Genomic DNA, 23,330 nt, shown 5'->3' on the forward strand with positions numbered 1-23,330 from the left:
CATGAAAACACATAAACAAAAGTTTATATAGCAGCTTTATTCATAATGACCTGAGTTAGAAAAAATTAAAATACCCATCAACTGGTGAATGGATTTAAAAACTGTGGTATATTCATACAATGGAATAATATTCAGCAATAAAAAGGAGTACCACAAAGATATGCTAAATAAAAGCCAAGCACAGAAGACCACATATTATATTACATTTATATGGAAATTCCAGAAAAGCAAAACCCATAGGGACAAATAGCAGGCCAAAGGTTTCCTGGGTGGAGAGAATACTTTTGGGGTTGCTGTGTTTTAAATCTAGATTATGAGGATGACTGCACATTCTATAAATTTACTTATATATATATTTATACACCTCAATAAAGCTATTAGAAAAATAAACCACGGCAAGTTTGTATATATCCACAATATCCAAAATTTCACATGTAAATTTATGTTTGATTTATGACTGAAATAAGGCAAATCACTTGGGGAGACAGGTTTGTGATGGTAACTCAAAGTAAAACAATTATAATGAACTTAAAAGAAAGGTAGAATACCTTGGTTCCAACCAACTGATTCCTGCTGGTCAATAAAAAAAAATTAAGTAACTGTGTCACTTTGTAGCAAGTCTGAATTCTAGAATATTTTAAAATATTTTTAAATTGTAAATTTATTTTTTCTAATTTCATAAACTGCATAATAAATGCTTTATTTAGCCGTAAACAGAATGCTAATGCAGTATTTCCTATATCATTTTAGGTCACAAACACTGTATTGAATATTCTTATAGTGAGAAAATAATTTTCATCTTTAATTCTTTTGATTTAGATAAAGAAGAAATCTGTATGAGGTGCTAGTTTACTTCTAAATACCTCTCATGTATCTACTAATTTTCCTTTTTAAGAAAAAAGAAAGAGCCTTTAGCAGGAAATGATTTACGTAACATTGTTTATTGTATTCCCTCATATAGTAACCGTCTATTCATACAAGTGGTGCTAATTTTCCATTTGTAGTAAAGACAAATTATTTTGAGAGATAATTTCAACCTCAGGAATTAGCTTGGATAGGTACTATAAGGACCTATAGTACCTAAGCAAAAATCATGAATGAGGAATGTGATCGACCTAAATTTGAGAAGCTTTGCTTCCTATCATGTAAAAGCACATAGTGCACACTAAACTCAAAATCAATGTTTACCTGTAATATGAATCATGTCAATGATTCACAAGCACCTAAAGATGAGTGAAATATCTTTACTTGTGTTTATACTGCTTTTTTGTGTTTCTTTTTTCATAGATCATGTCAATATAAACAATACTGGGTACCAACAGTTCCCACTGGTTTTAAGACTGTACAATAGTTTAAGTTCTGGTAAACTACAGATTAGCTAATAATTAAAATAGCGCCCTTTTATCAGGTACCATTTTTATTTCTAGCTTTATTAAGATGTAATTAACATAACACTATGTAAGTTTAAGACTGTACACACTGATTTGATACTTATATCTTACAAAATAACTACCACCATAGTGTTAGCTAACACTGGCATCACGTCACATAATTACCATTTTTTTTTTTTTATGGTGAGAACATTTAAGATCTACACTCTTAGCAACTTTCAAGTATATAATACAGTACTATTAACTATTATCACAATGCTTGTACATTAGATCCAGAGAATTTATCTATTTTACAGCTGCAAGTTTGTACCTTTTACCAACATCTCCTCTTTTCCCCAACCCTCCTGGCCCCTGGAAACCACCATTCTAGCCTTTGTTTCTAGGAGTTCGGCTTTTTTGGATTTCACATATATTATATATAAGTAATATCTCATACAGTACTGGTCTTTGCCTGACTTATTTCACTTAGCATAATGCTTCTCAAGATCCATCCACGTTGTTGCAAATGGCGAGATGTCCTTCTTGCTCATGGGTGAATAATATTCCATTGTGTATGTATACCACATCTTTAACTATTCATCCATTGACAGGTATTAGGTTGTTTCCACATCTTGGCTATTGTGAATAACATATGCTAATTTTCTAATATATTTTGGACTGTGTGTAAAAAAAAAATAATTTCAACTGCACTTAAATAACCCTCTCTAGATTTTTCTGAATTTAAGTTATAATTTAATACTACATGTTTTAAGTTACATGTCAACACACAAAAATATTCCCATTAGTAAACCTTAAAAAAATTCTGTGCTATGCATGGGACAGATCCTAAATTCATTAATTTATTTTTAAAAATTTCTGCCCTCCAGAAACTTATAATCTACTTGGAGAAATAAAGCATGTGACAAACTTAAAATACAAACAGTAGTTCACTGAAAAAAAAAAAAAGAACACTCTGGTTATGGTAAATAATGACTCTACAGAAAGCAGAATTTCAACAGAAGTTAAAGGATGGATAATATTCTGACAGGCAGAGATGGGGCAAGAGAGCATTCCAAAAGGGGAGTGTCTCTGATATTAAACTATGGAGTCTGAACTTCATTCTTTAACCAATATTGAACCCTAAAAGACTTCCAAGCAGTGGTTTATAAGGCTCTCTGAAGGCAGTGAGTATTAGAATAGATTTGAAAGGGTGAAAAATGGAAGAGTTGGGAAAAGGGAGGTACAAATTAAATGACCTTTCTTAGGTCACACAGTTAACCATATATCTGATCCTAGAACTTGCTTCTTTGAACACTTCTCTCATTGTTTTCCATTATTAGCACACGCCAACAAAAACACGCAAGTTTCTATTCAGTTACTCAAAGACACAATTTATTTTATAAGCCCAGTAATTATTTGCCTATTTAAGCTTTTTATTAGCAACCTTCACGATAACTCACTAACTTTTCATTTATCCTATGATCACACTAACATCTCTGAATAAAATGTTTTGTTACACAGAGCATGTCCCTTCACCCCTTTCATATACTTCCTGTTAATGCTTTCACAGGAGGTGTTCAAAAATACTGCTGAGAATAATTTTTATATTTGAAATAATCAATGACCTGAAAATTGAGATAAGGCTAATTTAGAATTACAGCATTCTAAGGTATCATTTTATGGTTCACTTATGTAGATTTTCATATTCACAGTTAAGCAGTATATTATAAGAATAATTCTAGGCTCTCTGGTACAGAACAAAACATTTCACACAATGCCCATCTCAATCATAAATCACAGCATGCTTTAAAGAGCAGCTTTATCCTCAAAGCTGATACTAGTCTTTTTACAATACCTTTGGCAAAAATACATCATCAATTACTCCATCAATTAAGTTGTACCTCTACCACCCCAATTTAACATACACATACCAAACCTTTTTTGAGTACCCTTTTCTGGGTTCCAAAATATATGAATGATCCCCGTTGTAAACTCGAGTAGTTTTTTTAGAACTCCTAAGTAGAATCACAAAGTAGAGAAAGCAAATTCACATCAAGATACACTGAAAACAAGTTACATCCTCACACAAAAAATGAAATCAAAAAGCAAAGTCAGTACCTACAGAAACTCTTTTGTTCATAAACACATCTAAACAGCACTATATTTCTCAAATTTGGAGTCAGAAAAGAATTTTGAAAAGATACAACTCTACAACACTAGGATTTCATATAGCTACTTAGGGTACATAATAGTAGCTATAAGAGGTATGTAAAAGTTGACTAGAAGACCCATAAAATGTACAAAAATTATTCTCAGAGATTTTATTTTAATGTTTTCATAGTCCCATGACTAATCAACATTTTACACACAGTAATTCTTTAGGATATTTAAAAAACAGTTTAGACTAATAAATAAATGCATGTTTCTACAAGGCTAGTTTTCTTTTTTAAAAATACGTCCCTGCTAAGTGAGTTTAACTTGCTAAGAGAGACCGAACAAAACTTTAAGAAAGCCATTCGTGTTATATTCTCTCATCTCTTTGATGTCTCTCCCTGTCCCCAAAAGCTCTCAAGAGGCTTTTAAAGACCTCAACTCCATAAAATGCTTCTTTAGATCTTCAAAATTTACTTTATTCTATAAAATTACTTGGATAAATAACCTCTCCAAAATCAAAGCTTTCAGGTTCTCATGCAAACATTTCATACCAATCCACTCCAAATTATGTGGGAATAATTGATAGCTCACCAATTTAGCTAGGTGTTTTCATGTTTAAAAGAAGTTATTAACCTAAATTCATTTTAACCTACATAGTTTCAGTCAGTTTAGAAATTTAAAAAATCAAAATAAAAACTTTCAGATTTAGCGAAAAAAGGTATATCTAAGAGGAGACTGAAAGTTGGAGTCTGACACCTGTTCCCAGTTCACCCAGTTATAGGCAAGCACCTGTTCCCTATTCACCCAGTTATATAATCAAAGACCTTCAAATCATCCGGTCTGATATTTGATTTTTAAAGTGACGAAGCCAATGCTAAAGATCAAGGTTAACCACTCAGAAACAGTACTTTGCAGACTTCCCTAAGGTATTCTTGCATTTCACTTCGTCTCGCCTTATACTTGTGAACCCATAAATTTCCTACAACCTAACTTTTTGCACACTGGATCTTAATGGTAGTGGCCCAGGGCTTCTGTAGAAAGTATCTGTGTGTAAGGTGAGAGTATGAATGAAAAGCATGAGTATTTTTAAATTCTAGGGTTGCCTTAGATTTACATAGCAGCTAACTCCAAAAGCAAAAAACCAGATATTCCTAATATTCGCGATACCCCTAGGAAAGTTGAGGCACATTTTTGTTACTTTTATGGAGAAATAAAGTAACCTACAGGCTTCTGATCTATTCATCCCTCATATTAAGTTTATTTAGTTCTGCCTAAAAATAACTTAGGTATGCCTTTTTTAGAGATAAAGTTAAATTTCAGTCTTCACAATTTGTTACATTACAGTGAAACTCTAAACTCAGAACTAAACTCAGAAGACAATTTAAAATTCAAGTTATAATTATTTTTTCTACATATGCTTTAAAGATAACTTGTATATACCTAAATAAAAAAGTATTCAATTGGCATACACAATGTAAATGAATTAGTATCTCACCGAAGAACCAGATGATACACAACATACATATTCAAAAATGCAATCAACACCAGACAGAATGGTCACGTTGCTGGGCTTAACAGCTTTTGTTCTGATATATATTTAAAAACTAAATCAGCCAAAACTTAATGGCAAACAGTCTGATTTACAGCATAACTATGAATGTCATATAAAAGAGATATCAAAAATGTCTAAATCTCATCATCATTTTTACCAGGGTTGTGTGTGAGAATAGTCAAGGGCCTTGTAGGCATTCAAATGGTCAAATACAGAGAGCTAAGAATTTTAACTAATTTAACTACAGTATTTCACATATAAAAAAGCCAAGGTCACAACCTATTTCCACATCGTCAAGTTAGCTTTGAAAAAAGAAATACTTCACTCTGACATCGATTAGAACTGCCTTCTTTAAAAAAAAAAAAAAACTGGAACATTTTTATAACCTATTCTGTAGCTTTTATAGACAGACCTGTAGCAGCGTTCGCAGAAAACAGAATCCTATCAACCACTTATTTTTTAAGTTTTTTCTCTTATCTATTCGGTAATTAGATATAAGAAAAAAAAAGAAGATTCACACAAAACAAGAACAGAGCTCAGTTTCAAGCTCTTCCCAAATCTTATTACTTTCAGGTGTGATACCCTAAAGTAGCTCCGACAGATTTGAGTTCTATTTCCGCTCCTACTAACCACCGTCTACAATCTTCTAATGAAGAGTCCAAGAGCAGCAAAGGATTAGCCTGAAAGTGAGGAGATGATGGGGCGAGGCGAGGAGTTGGATAACCAGACCTTCAGGAAAAAATAAACAACTCTGGTTGAAGTTGCTAGAAATAAGTTATCAAAGGCCTGTAAAGTCTGGCACTGGGTAAAGCCCAACAGGCTTTCCTAACTCCAAAACAACGGCCTTTAACATGGGGGCCCTGAGAACACCACAGCGGCCAGATTTCTAATTGTGGAAAGTTTAAACAAATCTGTTCCTCAGGGAATGGGGAGAGGGGAGGGGAAGTCTGGGTTCAGCCGAGGGAGCGCGCGGGATCTGCTGGATCGCGGCGGTCGGTCCAACGCGGGGAGACGCAAGGATTTTCGGCAGCAGCGACTGCATCCTCCCGGGAGCCCCAGCCGGAGGACGTCCCCGGACCCAGGGGCACGTAACAGTGAGTAGGTGGGACAAGGACGCGGACGGCCAAGACAAATGGGTCTGGCGCGAAGGGGAGGGGTCCGGGACTCTGGATGGAAGTTGAGGGCGGGATGGTGCTGGGACGCCGGGGAGGGAGCGACGAGAGGTGGCGGCGGCTCTACTTACTCGGCTGTACCAGATGCTGAGGCGGGCCGGGGCCAGCACGGCGAAGAAAGTCCTCTGAGGGTCGGACTGAACGTGGCAAGGCGCCTCGGCCAGGCTCCCCAGAGGACAGAGCAGCCTCTTAGGCCAGCCGCTTAGGAAATACATGGTTCCCGCGGAGCCGCCGACGCCGCGGCGCCCGGCGGCCTCCGGCCCCGTCCGTCACACTCAGCGGCCCGGGGTCGGACGCCCGCCTCCCACACCGCCACCGGCGGAGTCGGCGGCGGAGGCAGCGGCAGCTCGAAGCATCTGCCCGCTGGCTGGGCCGGGCCGGGCCGACGCTATGCTAAACGACGAGGGTACCGCCGACCTGACGGGGCCCAGTGTGGAGAAGGAAAGGGGGAGGGAGAGTCGGGACTAAAAGGGGGCGGGAGGAACGCGGAGGCCCGCCCCGGCCCCGCCCCTTCCTTGTGCGTCACCACGCCGCGCCGCGTGGGAAGGCTGTCGCGCGAGCGAGCGCGCGCGCGCACTGCAGACTTCTCCTTCCCCCTCCTCGCTGTTTTGTGACGTTCCACCCTAATTTTCATGAGCAGCCGGCACGCAGCTTCGATACGCATGCACTTTTGCCCTTCTCTGCACCTCCTAGTTGCAATTTGGAGTATTTTGTCAGGGCCAGGAGGGCGGGAAACTTGCTTTAGACACTGAAGCAAGTAGGCAGAGCCTGGCAGGACGCAATTGCGAGGCGACTTAGCCCGCGGACTACGTCCCTCCCCCGGTCTGGCCAAATTTGACTTCCTTAGTGGAGTGGTGAGACTTCTGGTGAAGGCGGCCCAGCGCTACAACGCTGGGATAATGGGGTGGGGAGATTGCGGGGGAGCGCGAGTCACGTGACAGTTCTTGATTGAGTTCCCACTCTAGGCTCCTGGCCGCGACCTCTGTGCCCGGTAATCCCCTCTTGTGTGCGGAGGTCTTCAGTGAAAGCTGGCGGTGGAATTGCCTGCCGTCATGGAATTTATATCCTTGAGGGGACCTTTATTCAATCTGTAAATAACCTACCATGAAAAGTCCTGAGTCCTGTCCTCTGTCTCTGAGTCTAGTATACATTTTTGAATTCAGTTTGCGTTCATCTGTCCTTTTACCAGTCATAGTGTTAGACAAGTTAAGGCTATCTCTTTTGCACTCTAGGTAGGGTATGTGCTGGAAAAGATTTGGACTGAATTTTAGAGCTGGAATGGACTAGAGATTCTTTAATTCAGTGGTTAACTTTTGGACCCCAGGGATCACTTTAACAACTGTTTCTTTTAAAGAATTGACTCAATGATTACCTCTGAATACGAGGACACCATGAGCGGGAATAGAGTGTGGAGTCGGGGGAGGGTCTCTGGAATAAAAGACTTACTTCTTGTCTACCTTTTTTGTACAATTTGAATTTTTCCGTATGTTTTTATTACTCTTTCAATTAAAAAAATATCTGAGTTAGCCCAGGTGAAAAAAAAATGTTAACTAACATTAAGTAGCAACATAAACAGCAAAAAAGGAAACAAAGTAACTTAAACCATATCAGATGTAGTATTGTAGCTGGTATTTGTAACAAAGTATATAACTTTACGTAAGTTTTCTAAACAGTCACTGCATCCCCCAGAAGGTGATCAAAGAATCCAGGATTCTTTAAATCAAAGTTGAAACTGCCTCACCATTCACCAGCCACTTGTGGTCAGACCATGTCTTCCTGGTGGTTTTCTTTTTTTTTCTTGACATCCAGCACAGCGGCCTGAAACAATAAGAATAGTAAACCCCGAAGATATTTGTCCAATGAAATATTGGATGAAACACTGATCCAGCTGAACTGCACCATTAGACAAACAAAAAGGCCCAGAGAAGTTTATTGATTTGCCAAAATACAATCGTAGAACAGTTGCGTCATACTTCCTTCTGATTCTTTCAGATTCAGTTATGCACTTGGCAGAAAGAGAGGAAATGAAAATAAGTTACATTGCAGCAATTCCACTGGCAATTTTACTGAGAGTGTATTTGTCGCAACGCTTCATCAGAGGCTCTTTGTTCTCAGCCTCCTAAATTTGAGCATCTTTCTGCTCTCATGCACAGTTAAGGAACTTCTAAATAACTTTTATTGCACTCAGTTTTAACTTTATTTGCTGACTTTCAAATCTAATTCCCCAGCCACACTCCTTTGTAGCAGGTAAGGCTTATAAAATATTTTCAAATATATGGCTTGATTTAGTTTCACAGTAAAGGTAGGTGTGAAGTTGTTCTTATTTTCTAAATGAGGAAACGGGGCCAGAGTGGTGGAGGAGCCTAAAGTCACATGCCTAAAGAACTTATCTTCCTTCTACAGACCCAGTGATCTTTAGACTGGATTGAACTGAATTGTGGTAGTTGCTACAGGCAAGTGAGAGGAGGAGGGGAGAGATCTTAAGGGCCTTTCTCCTTGTTGCAGGTGGGGGGAAATGTAAAATATCTGACTCTTCACATTCTTTAAGAGTTCCCCCATTGTGATAGAAACTTTATGGACTGGATTTTTCAACTCTCAAGAATCATATTCCAACTTTATTTTGTGAAATACATTAGTAATTCCCATGCCCTGGATCTTGCTTCTCCTCCTTCCCCTACCCCACCACCATCATTCTCTAGTCAAACTTAGTGAACTCTATTCTGAGCTAAGACTAGGCTTATAAAAGAAAGTTAATAGGTGCATGTTTTCTTTTTATTATAAGAAATAACGTTGGCAAGGGTGCATGGAATCAGAAGTATGTTCATAAACTGTTGGCGGGAGTAAAATTTGGTACACATTATCTAAAGGGTGGTTGGCATTACATTTTTTAAAAAGAGATCTTAAAAATATGCATACCTGTAGCCCCAACTATTTCTTTCCTGATTATGTCCTAAGGAAATAAACACCCATATGTACAGCGCTTTAACAATACACCCCACAAAGGTGTAGCTAAAAGGAAATAATCTAAATGTCCCACAGAAGACATTGATTATAGTCCTCCCTTACTATAGACTATTTTGCAAGAGTAAAAAATTTTGTTGGGAAAGAATATTTAATCATATAGACGTATGTTCACTATGTACTATGAAGTAATGAAAGCAGATTAAAGACATGGTCATGAAAAAAAAGTATATGTATCTAGAAAAAAAAAAGGAAAGGAAATGCCCTAGAATATTGGTGTTTACACATGATTTTAGGTGCTTTTTATGTTTTTTGGAGGAGGGGCTTTTTTGTATTTTCCAAATTGTCTCTGATGAACTCATATTACTTTTGTAATGAGGGAAAAAAGTTATGTAAAATAGAATTGAATTACTAATGATTGATGTCCCAGTTGTCCTACTTTAAGTGGGACCTACGGTGCTGGCAAATCAAAGAGAGTAATGTAGTAATATGGAGTTTCAGGCACAGTCCAAGAGCAGTGAGAGGAGGATTAGGAGGAAAGGCACCCTGAGTCACCAAACTAAAAGTAGGCCCTGTGTACTTCACACATTCACAGACTTCTGATGATGGTACAGAACCAGGACCAGAATTTGGTTCCAAGCACACCACTCCCAATATTTGGGGACCTCCATAAGAACATGATAATATTCACTGAAGATGATAATGCTTTAGTTTATAACTCTTTAATATGCTTTTAACATTCAACTGTATTACACTTTTATTATATGCAACTGATGTATTTGCTTTGGGGCTAAGACTGTGTGTGTGTGTAGCTACCACATTACCAAACATGGTAAGTGAACATTGAAAATGTCCTTATTCTTGATATATATATTTTTAAATCAATGTATTTAAACCAAAAACAAAATCCATTCATATGTGACTGTGTTAGACTCTTGATTATCATTTATCCCTTTCTGATGATTGGTAATAAATATCTTAGCTTAAATAATATAATATCTGATTTTTTGCTTCAAAATGATCTGGGAACGAATGGAGACAGTGGAAATATATATGAAACAAGGTTGGCCATAAGTAGACAATATTTGAAGCTAAATGATGGATTCTTGGGACTCGATTGTGTTATCCATGCTCCTTTTCTGTATGGTTGAAATTTTCAATAACAAAAAGTGTTAACGTTTAAATTAAAAAGAACATCTCAGTAACTCTGTTAATATGTGACTTTTCCACAATCTTCCTCACAGTTAAACAGTGTTAAATATTACTTGGAAACAATTAACCATAAAGGCAGGACGGCTTGTTATTAATAAGCCTTTATGGATGCAACTAAGGCTCTCTTGACTGGCGCATGAAAACAAACTAGAAAATAAAGTAAAGAAGGCTGTTGTTCCTAATCGAGCATCATGGGAAAAGATTCACTATTCTTTCCCTTCACTTTCGTCTTTTTAGAAATTAAAAAATCATTGGAAAGAGACCTAATTCCATTCAAATTAGCCAACAATAACAGTTGTTCTGTTTGACCATGTCTCAAACAGTTTTCCAGTCTAAAAAATATTATACCCGAATTTTGTGTGTATATTCTTTATTAACATAGCAAGAGAAGTTGGAAAGAGAAATTGTTTAACCTCATCACATGAGACAGTAAAGAGTTCACCATAATTGCAATCAGATTTCTCTCTTCCTCCTCCTCCTCCTCTATTGAGACAAATATGCCTTTATTAATTTGGACAAAAATTCGAATTTATTTATCTCCTATATGTATCAGTGAGCTGAGGGCTCAGTTGTAACAAACCATTCTGGTATATAATAATTTTGGCTTCTGTCTTATTCTCATTCATTATTCTTGTTTTTCACTAGGTTTAATCTGACAGTTTCAAGAATTATAAACCTCAAGTGAGTATAGTTCTAGAAATTAATAGGTTCCATGAAAATTTTTATTAAACCAAACCACAATATGAACTACATAACTATTATGTTTTGTAACAGTCCAAACTATTATAAAAGGGCAACACTGTTCTTTTTTTAAATTACCTTTTTATGGTTTATACTCTTTTATTGTAAACACAAATCGTAAAATTTACCATCTTACCTATTTTTAAGTGTACAGTTCAATAGTATAAGTATATCCACATTGAGGTGAAACATCACCAGAACTTTTTTATCTTTCAAACTGAAATTCTGTATCCATTAAACAATAACTTCTCTTTTCCTCCTCCCTCAGTCTCTGGTAACCATTATTCTGTTTTCCTTTCCTATGAATTTGACTACTTTAGATACCTCATATAAACGGAATCATACAGTATTTGTCTTTTGAAACAGGCTATCTCACTTAGTATAATGTCCTCAAAGTTGAAACATGTGACACGATTTCCTCTCTTTTTAAGGCTGAATAATATATATATATACACCACAGTTTGTTTATCCATTCATCCATTGATGGACACTTTGGTTGCTTTCACCTTTTGGCTATTGCGAATAAAGCTGCTGTGAACGTTGGTGTACAAATAACTGTTCAAGTTTCTGCTTTCAGTTCTTTTGGATATATACCCAGAATTGGGATTACTGGATCATATGGTAGTTCTATTTTTAATTTTTTGAAGAAACTTTGTATTGTTTTCATAGAGGTTATACGATTTTATAGTCCTACCAATAGTGCACAAAGATTCCAATTTCTCCACATCCTCATCAACTTGTTACACTCATGTGTGTATATATATAGTATATATATGTTTGATACTAGCCACCTTCATGGTTTTGAGATGATATCTCATGGTTTTGATTTGCATATCTCTGATTATTAGTGATGTTGAATTTCTTTTCACATACTTGGCCTTTTGAAGAAATGTTATATTACCTTTGATACAATGTCACATCAGCAGGTGTGCACCAAAAGATAAAGCTCAAGAACAAAACTTTGAATTTAAGTTTTAGATAATGTAATTTTATATTTTCCATCAAGTTTGAACAGAATTAATCCTTATACTCAAAGAATTGCAAGGAGCTTACAACCTCCTAGTCATAAAGGGCCTCAAATATTATCTAGTCCAATCTCTAGGCCCAACAGAAATATAAGTGGATTTCATATAGTAAATTTACATATATTTCAAACAGGACTAATTTATAAAAACCATTAAAAGATTAATATAAAAGGAACATATCTATGAAACTAAATACTCAATACACTTGATTATAAATACCTGAAAAGAGATATGGAAACGTGACTGTATATTTTTTTAAAAAGGATTAGAGAGATGGCCATCGATATATTTGCAATTGTCATCTCTAAAAAGTATAATTATGAATAGTTATATTTTTAGCATTTTATAATTTTTTCTTTTATAATCAGAAAATAAGTGCCACTTTTATTTTATTTTTTTCCCCTACTTTAATTCCCCGACCCCCACTTCCACCCCTGACCTATGGATGTTGCCATTTTCCCTTAAGAACTGGATCTCTGAAGGCGGGGCATCTCCTCCCACACGCCTGCGGCATGCACTCGGGACCTGGTGCATCCAGGGTATGGTCCATGGCTCCACTGGTGTGCGAACCCAGGACCTTCTGCATGTAAAGCAGACCTGCTAATCACTACACTATGGAGCCACCTTCAATAAGTGCTATTTTTTAAAATTGTTTATTTGTTGTTGAGGAGATTAGTTTTCCCAAAATGTGGTTCACTCATCACCTGCATCAAAATTACATGGCAACACATTTAAAATGCAGATTCCTTGCCCAATTCCCAGGCTTCCTGAGTCAGAATTCCTTCATGGTTCGGCCCAAAATTAGCATTTAAACACTCTGATGATTCTCATGCATATTAATAAGATTGATAAAGAGTTGATTAGGAGTAAATAAGATAAAGTGCTCCCTGTTTGTACTCTCTTTTTTTTTAATTTTAATTAGTTTCAGGTATACAGTACATCGGTTAGACACCTATATAGTTAGTAAAATGATCCCCCCAATTTCTCCCTCCCCTGACCCTCCACCTAGCCAATGTATTGGTGCTAATTGCATTCCATATGCCATGCTCCCCATCCCCATGACCATCCATCAGCTACTAATTTGTACTTCTCTAACCCTTCACCCCATTCTTCCAGGGCTACCCCCAAACCCCTCTCCCCTCTGTCCATCACCAAATTGTCCATTATATTTGTGAGTCTGTTTTTGATTAGTTTGTTCTTTTTATTCCTTAAATTCCACATATAAGTGAAATCATATAGTGTTTATCTTTCTCTGTCTGCCTTAAATACCTTCTAGGTCCATCAAAGCAATATCTTTTTCTATCCCCTTCCTTTTCATATGTAGGAGTCTTGTTTCCTTTTCCTTTCGGCCACTCTATCTTTTGGTTGGAGCACTTGATTCTTTTCCATTTAAGGTACTTATTGATAGGAATGTAGTTGTTACTATTCTTTATTCCTGTTTTTGATACATGTTTTTTCTTCTTAAAGAAGCCCCTCTAACATTTCCTGTAATATTGGCTTAGTGGTGATAAATCCCTTTAGTTTATTTTTGTTTGGGAAGCTCTTTATCTGTCCTTCAACTCTAAATGATAGCTTTGCTGGATAAATTATTCTTGGTTGTATATCCTGGGTCTTCATCCTGTCAAATATTTTTTGCCGAGCCCTTCTGTCCTGCACAGTTTCTTTTGTGAAATCAGCTGCCAGTCTTATGGGTATTCTCTTGTAGGTAACTATTTGTTTTTCTCTTGCAGCTTTTAATATTCTTTCTTTGTATTTAAACTTTCACATTTTAATTATGATGTGTCTTGGTATGGGCCTCTTTGGATCCCTGATTTTTGGAATTCTCTGAGCTTCTTGGGGTTTTATGTCCATTTCCTTCACCAGGTTAGGGAAGTTTTCCATCATTATTTCTTCAAACAGCTGTTCAACACCATGATTTTCTTCTGTTACGCTGGTCAGATGAATATTTGGAGCCTTAATAGTGTCCCATATCCTCCTTAAATTTTTTTTAATAGACTTGGCATCTTTTTTCTTGCCATTCTGATTGAATGTCCTGATTGGCTTTCCTGTCCTCTAGATAGGGCATTTGATCCTCTTCTTTATTCACTTTGTTTATTCCATTTAATATACTTCTCATCTCAGATAATGTGTTCTCCATTTCAGACCGGTTCCCTTTGATAATTTCAATTTCCATTTTTATCTCTTTGTTGGAGTTCTCTACACTTCCCAAAAGTTCATTGAGCATCTTTATAACTAGTGTTTTGAACTCTACATCTGTTAGAGTACTTGACTCCTTTATATCTGGATCTCTGATCTGTTCTGTCATATGGTTTCTGCTTCTTTGTCTTCCCATTTTGGCTGCCTTTCCGAGCCTGTTTCGATGTACTAAGCAAAGCTCCTAAGTCTCCCAGTCTTATTAGTGTGGATTTGTGAAGTAGGAGTCTAGTGGCACAGTCCTGAGAGGGGTTCATCTGCAGGCCAAATTTAGCCCAAGCCTCAACCCCTCCAGGGCCACCTGTTAAGATTCAGCAAGCAATCCACAGATGCTGTGCTTATAGTTGCCTCAAAAGGCCACACCAGAAACTGAGGCCAGCTGCCTCCAGTGTGAGTCTCAGCAAGGAGCACCTGACTCACTGAGGATACACCTGGATGTGGCTTGGGTGGGGCCTGATTTGGGATAGGCGGAGTTTCAGGGAATCCTCCGGGTGGAGTGACCTGTTATCCAGTTTGATGATGTCACAGCTATGGTGGCGCTGTGTCCAGTGCATTGGTCGGGGGGAGGGCTCAGCAGGGAACAATGGATACTTCTGTACCGAGTGAATCTCGCTTTGGCCTTCACTCCAACAATGTCCCTGGTGCCCCCTGCACACAGCTGAACAGGCATTGGTGCTCAGAGCGAGCAGGTCCATCACTGCAAAAATCCACTCGTGGATTCGGCCCCTTTAAGAGGCGTCTGCTGCTGCCACATCCTCCCTCTCAGCCACTGGGGACTAGGCAGCCCCGCGTCCTCGCCCCGTCTTACCTTCTGCTGTTGCAGGGTGCTTTCTTGGATTTCTCCATATTTGTATGGCTTGTTCATCAAGATCCCAGGCGATTTTTCCTTGCTCCGGCTCCTTGTTTCCATCACTACTTTGATGTGGTCGCCAGAGGAATGAACAGAGCCTCTATCGTCTATGCCATTTTTTTTCCTCTGTACTCTCTGTATATGTGGGCTAGGATCTCCCTACTAAATCTCGTAATTCTCTTATTAGCATATGAACGAATCAGAAAGTGCACTGGATTCCTAGGAAGTGTGGGCATGATTTTCTCTCCAGCAAATCTGAACTTTCTTGATTTCTTGATGAAAGAGCTGTTTGAAGGGTATAACAACTTTGCTATGGAGACCAAATGAGACCAAACAGTTGAAGTGAACTTAGGTCATTCAACAGCAATGTTACGAGTGAGTTGAGCCCACACTGATGCCCTACCTGACCTATCATCTTCATGTTGCCCTGCTAACCCTCTAAACTACCCTTAACTCTTCCTCATCTGTAGAGTGGAGATGATAATAATACCTCTCTTATCAGATTTTTCTTTTATTTTTTTAATGCTGGAAACTAAGAGCTCAGAATAATCCATGCCCTTGGCCATACATTTTCTATTCACCATGAAGAACTTCCTAATAATTGGTACTGTTACACAAATAATCATCATCATAATAACCGCTATTTATTGATCCCTTATTATGTGCTAGATACTGCTCTAAGCACCTTACTTAATTTTTATCCTCTTAACAATTATATGAGGTAGTTCTTATTATCCGTATTTTACAGATGAAGAAACTAAGGCTTAGAGAGGCTCAAGGTTCACAGTTAGGAAGTGGTAAAGTTAGAACTTGAACTCAGAACCCCAACATTTAACAACTTCACTATACTGCCTCTTTCTCAAAACTTATTTTCTCACCAACTAAATATACATAATGCTTTATGTCAGACTGGCTTAACTAAAAAATTTTAATTCCTAAAAATATTTTTTCTTACTCAATCCTTCATGCAGAAAAATTACTCTGCTAAGAAAATGAATGAAATCTGGATTTTCACATTCACCTGTAGAATAACATCCTTTGTATCTTAAGTAAAATTGGAAACAATAATGTATCCAAGGGTCACGTAAATTCTTGAAAATAAACAGTGGAAAGAAGACAGGGAAGAAGGAATCACATCACCCAGGTATGATGTTGAAGGCTATAAATGAATCAAGGAATTAATCTTTTAACAATTGGATACTATTTTAACAGCATTAACCCATCCACATCATTCAATCTATGATTCACCAAATAAAGAATCTCTCTCTACCCAAGTCACTTTCTAAAAATGCCCAATGTGTTGCACCGCTGGCTCTTACTTTCCTTCAAAATCCCTAAGATTTGGTTATGTTTTTGCCTTGTGCTACATTGCCTGTTGTTTCTCATCAGAGGGGGATCTTCTTCTGCAGGACCTTGAGGAATGGAACGTAGTGTCCCAACTTCTCCCCTCAACCTATACTTCCCTAACTGCAAGCAAGTATATCATTCTCAGAGGCTGTCTTAGGATTCCTCTGCAGTAAGGGCAAGAAAGTTGACAAAGATGGCAAGAGCTCCCTCCATGTATTTGCTTTGACCAAGCTGGGGGAAACACATGGGTTTAGCCGAGCTGTGTGTGTGGATTAGAAAAGGAAGTTGGCCATTGCCCATATATACTTTGTTAGTCAGTCCATGTCCTTCCATGATCAAGCAGATAAAAATCAGTTTACCTGTTAATGTATATTAAAAAGCAGCAAGGGATTATCCAGCTCTGTAACCCAGATCTCTGGTGAAAATACTATCTGACTAAAATGTGGCAATCACACTGAGATGCTTCAAGACTCAAGGAATGCAGGATGGGTGCTGAGATCCTGTAAAGATTGTCTCAAAATATCCTATTGTTTCTCATACAATTCCCTCTTGTGGCCAAAAGAAATATCTACTTAAGGATTTTATCATCTTTCAATCTACAGATTTTATAAAAGTAATGGGCATTTCTAAGTTTGTTCATCATGAAAGCACTAATAACAATAATCCCAAGCAAAAGTTTTAAAACAAACTTATTCAGACTATATAATCACCATATAATAAATTTTAAAGATGTCTAGTCTCAGGCAAAACTCTGTTAATGCAGACATGTAGTTGAATATATGAAACCAAAGACAGTCAAGGAATTAAAATGTGTGAACGCAATAGTTAACACTTTATAATGCCACTAACCTTAACAAAGCAAGAGTTTCCCAATGCTCATGTTAGTCCCTGAAAATATATTAGGCACCACCGGAAGTCCAGTTAATCAAAAAAGGCCATATAATCACAAATTGAGACACTATCCATTAAGTTGATGAAAGAGCCTAATTCAGTTTTAGTCAGTATGAAATGCATAGCAATATTATATTCTGGCTATATGAGTAAGTTATAAATCCTCCAAAATTAGACAGGTAATTTTTGTCTTTCATTTCCTTATGATTGCTTCATTAATGTTCCACTGAGAACATATTGGCATTTCTATCTTGTTACATTATTCCACTTATTAATGGTTGTGTTTTTTGGTTTTCATTAAATAGGACAACTATAAATAATTATTTTTTAATGGAGTAAAAGAGAACTTCCGAAAGCTCCACCTAACCAAGCAGTCTAAGAACCATCCAGTGTGTCAAAATTCAATAATCCTCTAAAACCATTCTCTCCTGTCTCACAAGACACTGTCACCTTCAAGAACAGGGAACCATCTATGAGAGACCGTGTTCTACAGATTCAACCCTGTGCTCTCCCTTTCAGCCATGCAGCACCTCATCTATCTGGGTTCTCCTCCTTCATAGACCTACCTTTCTTTTACTCTTTATCTTCATTTTAGTTCCCCCAGAAGCCGACCTTGTGACAAAAATACTCATACAAATAGTTTGTTTTGGTGGTGATCTCAGGAAATGCTGTTAAGAAATGTAAGAGAAGGAAGGGAAGACAGCTAATAAAAGGAGTGTTTTCAAGCAGGTTAATAAACTGGTGCTTAGAGTTCTCTCTGGAGAATTCTGGGAATCAGTGTAGAACCCATGCCTCTTGGTTATCTGCTGTGCAGTGAGAGAGCTGGAGATTTATATAACAACTCTAATTGATCATGAGTTAAGGGCTGCTGCTGGGAGGCATTAAGTTGCCACACATAGCCTTCGTGCTTGCACTTGGACCTCTAGCCGCTAGAGAAAGCCATTGCAAGGTGGTGCAGCTGCTGGCAGTTGTAAAGCACCAATAGCATCTGCTACATGGGGGTCTGAGATTTTGATCTAGCACACTGAGATCCATTATCAAATGCTCACAGAACAGGGAAGAAGATCAAAGGTTCAGAAGACAGACTGATTGGTTTGAAAATCTAGGTTCTTCTCTAAGCTTCAAATTCCACAAACAAAATTATTGTGGGGATTGAATAATTGTAATTCATGTAAAAGTATCCAAAATTGTGACTGGCACATAATACATATTCCCCCAAATGCTAGTTATTAATATTATGATTAACACCTGATTCCCTCCCAGAGACCTAAAACCAAATAGGACGTGACTATGTTCTGCTTGACCAGGTTGCCTGGCAGGACCCAGAAGTTTCCGTCTTGCTGCTGCCACAGTATTTAAACTGGCGTCAGTGAGTGGAACTAATGAAACCTCTGGATCTCTGTCCAACTAGTCTAGATACATGGCCAGATGGAGGCCTGAATTATCCTCAGATGGGGAGAGGATTGTCTCAAGTGGAGTAGGGCTCAATAGGACCCAGAAGAGTAGATAGATCTCCTCAGGAAGGAATAGGTTCCAGGGCAGGCCCACCTTGTGTTTCAGCTCACTCTCTCCATACTATTTTCCTACCCAGCCACTCAGTCTTTAATTTTTATTTTTATGTGTATGAGAAAAAAGGGAAAGAGGAAAGAACTAGTACTTATCCTTCTCCATAACAAGTTTCAACGCAAAAACATAACTGCCCTTTCAATAAGCAAGTATTTTTGGAATTTCTTAGTTCAAATGAAATTACATGGTTCACATGCTCAAAGTATTTTTTTTCCAACTGTTTTTCTTCTCCAGTTGTGAGGCCCAGACTTTTGGAAAAACTCAAACTTTCATTAAAGTTCAACCATGCAGGATATAAAAGCTGGGTGGGTCCTGCTTAGGTTTTTCTTTGTTGCTAAACATCTCTATGTAGCTAATAGCAAGAATAGATTTTGGAAAGAGATGCAGAGGGCACAGAGAGCCCTGTGGAGCACATAAAGATAACAACAAAAGGAAGTTTTGAGAAGAAAACTTACTATATTTTCCAAAAAGCAGAAAACAATAAATTTTCAGTCCTTACAGTGGCTCCGTAGTGTAATAGTAAGCACGTCTGCTTTACACTCGGAAGGTCCTCAGTTTGCGCCCCGGGTGAAGCCACGAACCATACCCCAGGTGTGCCAGGCCCTTATTTCTCAATACAAATTATTTCTCAGTACTGGCTCCTTGAGTGCACCGGGGATACCAGGCCCTGGCGCACACTGCGAGTGTGTGGGAGAAGACAACTCACCTTCCGAGATGCAGTTCTTAAGGGGAAAAGGCAAAATTCATAGGTCAGGGGTGGAAGTGGGGGGTGGATGAAATTAAAGAGGGAGAAAAAATTAAATTAAATTAAAAAATAGTCAAAAAAAGATAATAAATAAATATATAGTAAATTTATTTCAGTACAATGCTGTATTTTTCTAAATCTCTCACTGGTGATAAGGACTGTAATTGAAATTCCAAAATTTAAAAAATGTTGAGCCACTAATATGTACAGACTCTTGATAAGAAATGTGGCCTCCCTTAATTAAAATACACACATATCCTCTGAAATGGGCACTAGAAGGAGAATCACCACATAGAGAAGAATAGCTGGTTTTATCCTGTGTGATTCATCTTCTCCTTGGCCTGGGGTGGAGGGCACTGCTCTCCTCTTTAATATTGGCCTAAGTGAGGACAGTAGACTAGTTTGATTTGATCCCAAGAGTGCTCCCTAATAAACTTCCTGTTCCCTAATCTGCCTCAGAGTCTGCTTCCTTGAGAACACAATTTGTGGTGGATACCCACAATCTAGGCACACATATCTAGACACCTTAACTCCTCAAGTCTAAATTCAAAAGAGTAAAGAAAGAGAAAGTCAAAGCAGACTATTATTGTCTGTATGTGGAACTGTCTCATGCTCAGTTGATTGGTGGTTTTAATGAATACTCCCTTGCAGGAGGAAGTCTGCCCACCTCTCTTCTGAGCTCTCTGAATAATAACTATGTCAGAATATGACCCAATAAATACAATGTTTATAAAAATGTGGGTGGTAAGAGCATTTTGTTGTGAACTATCTTACTTTCAAAGTAAATAGCAAAAAAGAATGAAGAATGACTTAAATAGAAATGAAAGAAGTATATTTCACTTTGTAAAAATAAAACACATTCCTGAAAAAGTGGACTATGAATCATATTTTGGTGAATTAAATTATATTTTAAAGTCAATAGTGAAACTCACCATTTAAAGATTTTCGTGACAAATAGTTTTGCAGAGAAAAAAAGTGCAAATTTAGATCACTACCTTCCCATCCGTTATTTTGTAAAACTAGATTTTTCACTTACTGAAATGATTTAAACTAAAAATGTTATTCAAAATCCAAAACCACAGTAAAACATCTAATATAAAATTTTATGAAATTTAATTACTCTTGGCCCAATGTTTTTAGATGCAGAGAGAGAAAAAGTCACTTCAAGTTATGTGTTGCTATAATATTCTTGATAAGATTAGCCAAATTATTTCTCAGTACTGGAACTTGTATTATTGTTGTATTATTATTGCTCAAAATAAATTCATTGACAAAGACATCATTCTCTCTCTTAAATAATTTTAATTCTGATGGTTTGTTTTGGTAATGGATTTAAACTTCATCCCAGATGAATAGCCAATAAGAGAAATAAAGAAATAAAGGTTAGGAACTTATTTAGCCTCTTCTGCCAAAGTGTAGTTCCCCGTCACCGCTCCCTTCCTCCCCACCACCTCCCCACCTTGGCCAGATTAGTAGGCACAGAGTAAGCATGGATAATTTGGTACTAGATTTGAATAGAGGATTGAACCTTAGCTCAAAGCCAGCAATTCACATTTAAATAAATGAATGTTTGGATACAGTGATCACATTTAGATAAGATTATATTATAAAGATTTAGGAGGACACCAGTCCTAAAATCACATCTATGTGCCATGGCATGAGGAAATTTCTTTGGAGAAGAGTAATATAAATTAACCTGTTATTGCAAAGCTACCGAAGCCTACTGATGTGATATCATCAGAGGCAACAGTCAAAAGTACATGAGTCAGGGATATCCCCGGGAGAGGAGGAATAACATGTACCCAGATCCAAAATACTGACATGAACTTTATTAAGAAGAGTTTCAGATACATATGGATCCTTCTTAGAAACAGGCTCCCAGATTACATGTCACTTCACTTCTCTGGGCCTCTTAGACTTCTCTTGGGAAAAGACAAGAGATGTTTGGTACCCAACACAGAAGGCGGAAGTAAAAGAGCAGCTGTATTTCCTTGCACTGAGGAGGTCTGGGCAGGCCTATAGGTCCTCCAAATCTTTTCAGATCTGTTTCAGCTTCTCCAAACTTTGGGTGTGTGTTTAACTCTATGAATGGCACTGGAGGTTTAGAAGTGCTGAGAGATTAACGCATATTCCATTCCATCCTTGTGGTTCATTTGTCCTTGCTTTCCCCATTTCACATCCTGATTGCCTGTCCTGTGGACTTTAGCTCCAATACTTGACATAGGAACAACAGGCTCACACAGACAGCATAACCAGCTTCCATAATTGCATATAGACAAATCCCTGTGATAAATCCCTTATTGTGTTTATTTTCATAGCAGTCTGCTCTGAACAAACCCTGACTGATACACTTGGGTTGGATTTTTTTGTTGCTATTGTTTTTGGGTTTTACTATTACAAAAAAATGCCACTATGAATGTTCATGTTTGCATTTTCTGATGTACTTGTGCAAGACTTCCTCAACAATATATACCTAAGAGTACAGATTGCTGGATTGTAGACTATCCAAATGTTCAACTTTATGAGATAATGCCAAATTCTATTCTAGAGCAATTGTGCCAATGTATACTCATACCAGCATTTAACTTCTTAAAAGAGTTCCCCTTGATCCAAGTCTTTGCAATTACTTAGTATAGTAATACTTCTTCAGTTTAGTCTATCTTAATAGTATATCATGGTTTCTTATGATATTAACGAACATTTATATAATTACTAATGAAGATAATCTTATTATATTTCCATTCTTTATATTTCCTCTTCTACAAAATGACTATTCATGCCTTTTACCCATTTTTCTATGGCAATGTTTGATGTTTAATTAATGATATACAGAAGAAGTTCTCTATGTATTCTGGCAACCAATCCTTTAGGGTAATATGCAGTGGTGTGCTGGAGCCGATTCATACAATCTCACAAGAGCGATTTTGTGCATCTCTTTCTAATTCTGTATTCAGCGACGTCATGTTGATAGCTCGAAATAGGCCTTAGTGGGAGTATTTCTTCTGTGGAAATGATCAAACCCTACAAATCATGGTTTTTCCTCTGAAAAAGCTAGTTTTTAAACATTTACCAGCACACCACTAGTTATACATGTTGCAAATATATTGGTTTGTGGCTTGTCTACAAGTTCTTTTGTGTTGTCTTTTGAAGAACAAAAGTTGTTAATTTTAATGTGGTCAAATTCGTCAATCTTTTCAGTTTGGGATAAGTTTTTTTTTTTTTTTTTTTGCATGTGTTTTGCTTAAGAAATTCTTCTCTATCCCAAAGACATAAAGCTATTATCTTAGTTACGCTATATTTTCTTTTAGATATTTAAAAATATCAGCTTTCACGTCAAAATTTTTAATATATCTGGAATTGACTTCTTATGTGTTATGTGAGATAGAAATTCAATTTCATTTTCCCCTTATATTGCACCAGCACCACTTATTAATTAACCCTTTCCGTAGTATATAGAAAACCACTCTGTTATATATTATGTCCATACATGTGTGGGTCTGTTTCTGGAATCTCCACGATTATATTAATTCATTTGTCGAATGCAGCATCGT

At 37.4% G+C, this 23,330-nt stretch overlaps 1 protein-coding gene across 5 annotated transcripts in view; it reads right to left on the reverse strand.

Annotated features, from left to right (window-relative positions):
* RIC1 (RIC1 homolog, RAB6A GEF complex partner 1) overlaps nucleotides 1-6,698 on the reverse strand; it is an 89,732-nt gene extending 83,034 nt beyond the window's left edge. For all 5 annotated transcript variants that reach the window (XM_011376639.2, XM_023521274.1, XM_011376641.2 and 2 more), the window contains exon 1: nucleotides 6,320-6,698. In XM_011376639.2, the coding sequence (XP_011374941.1) occupies nucleotides 6,320-6,463 (144 nt within the window). In that variant the 5' untranslated portion in view covers nucleotides 6,464-6,698. The remainder of the gene's footprint in view (nucleotides 1-6,319) is intronic.
* Nucleotides 6,699-23,330: the final 16,632 nt, after the last annotated feature.

This window comes from Pteropus vampyrus, unplaced genomic scaffold (genome assembly GCF_000151845.1).
Source record: "Pteropus vampyrus isolate Shadow unplaced genomic scaffold, Pvam_2.0 Scaffold301, whole genome shotgun sequence".
Taxonomy (NCBI): domain Eukaryota; kingdom Metazoa; phylum Chordata; class Mammalia; order Chiroptera; family Pteropodidae; genus Pteropus; species Pteropus vampyrus.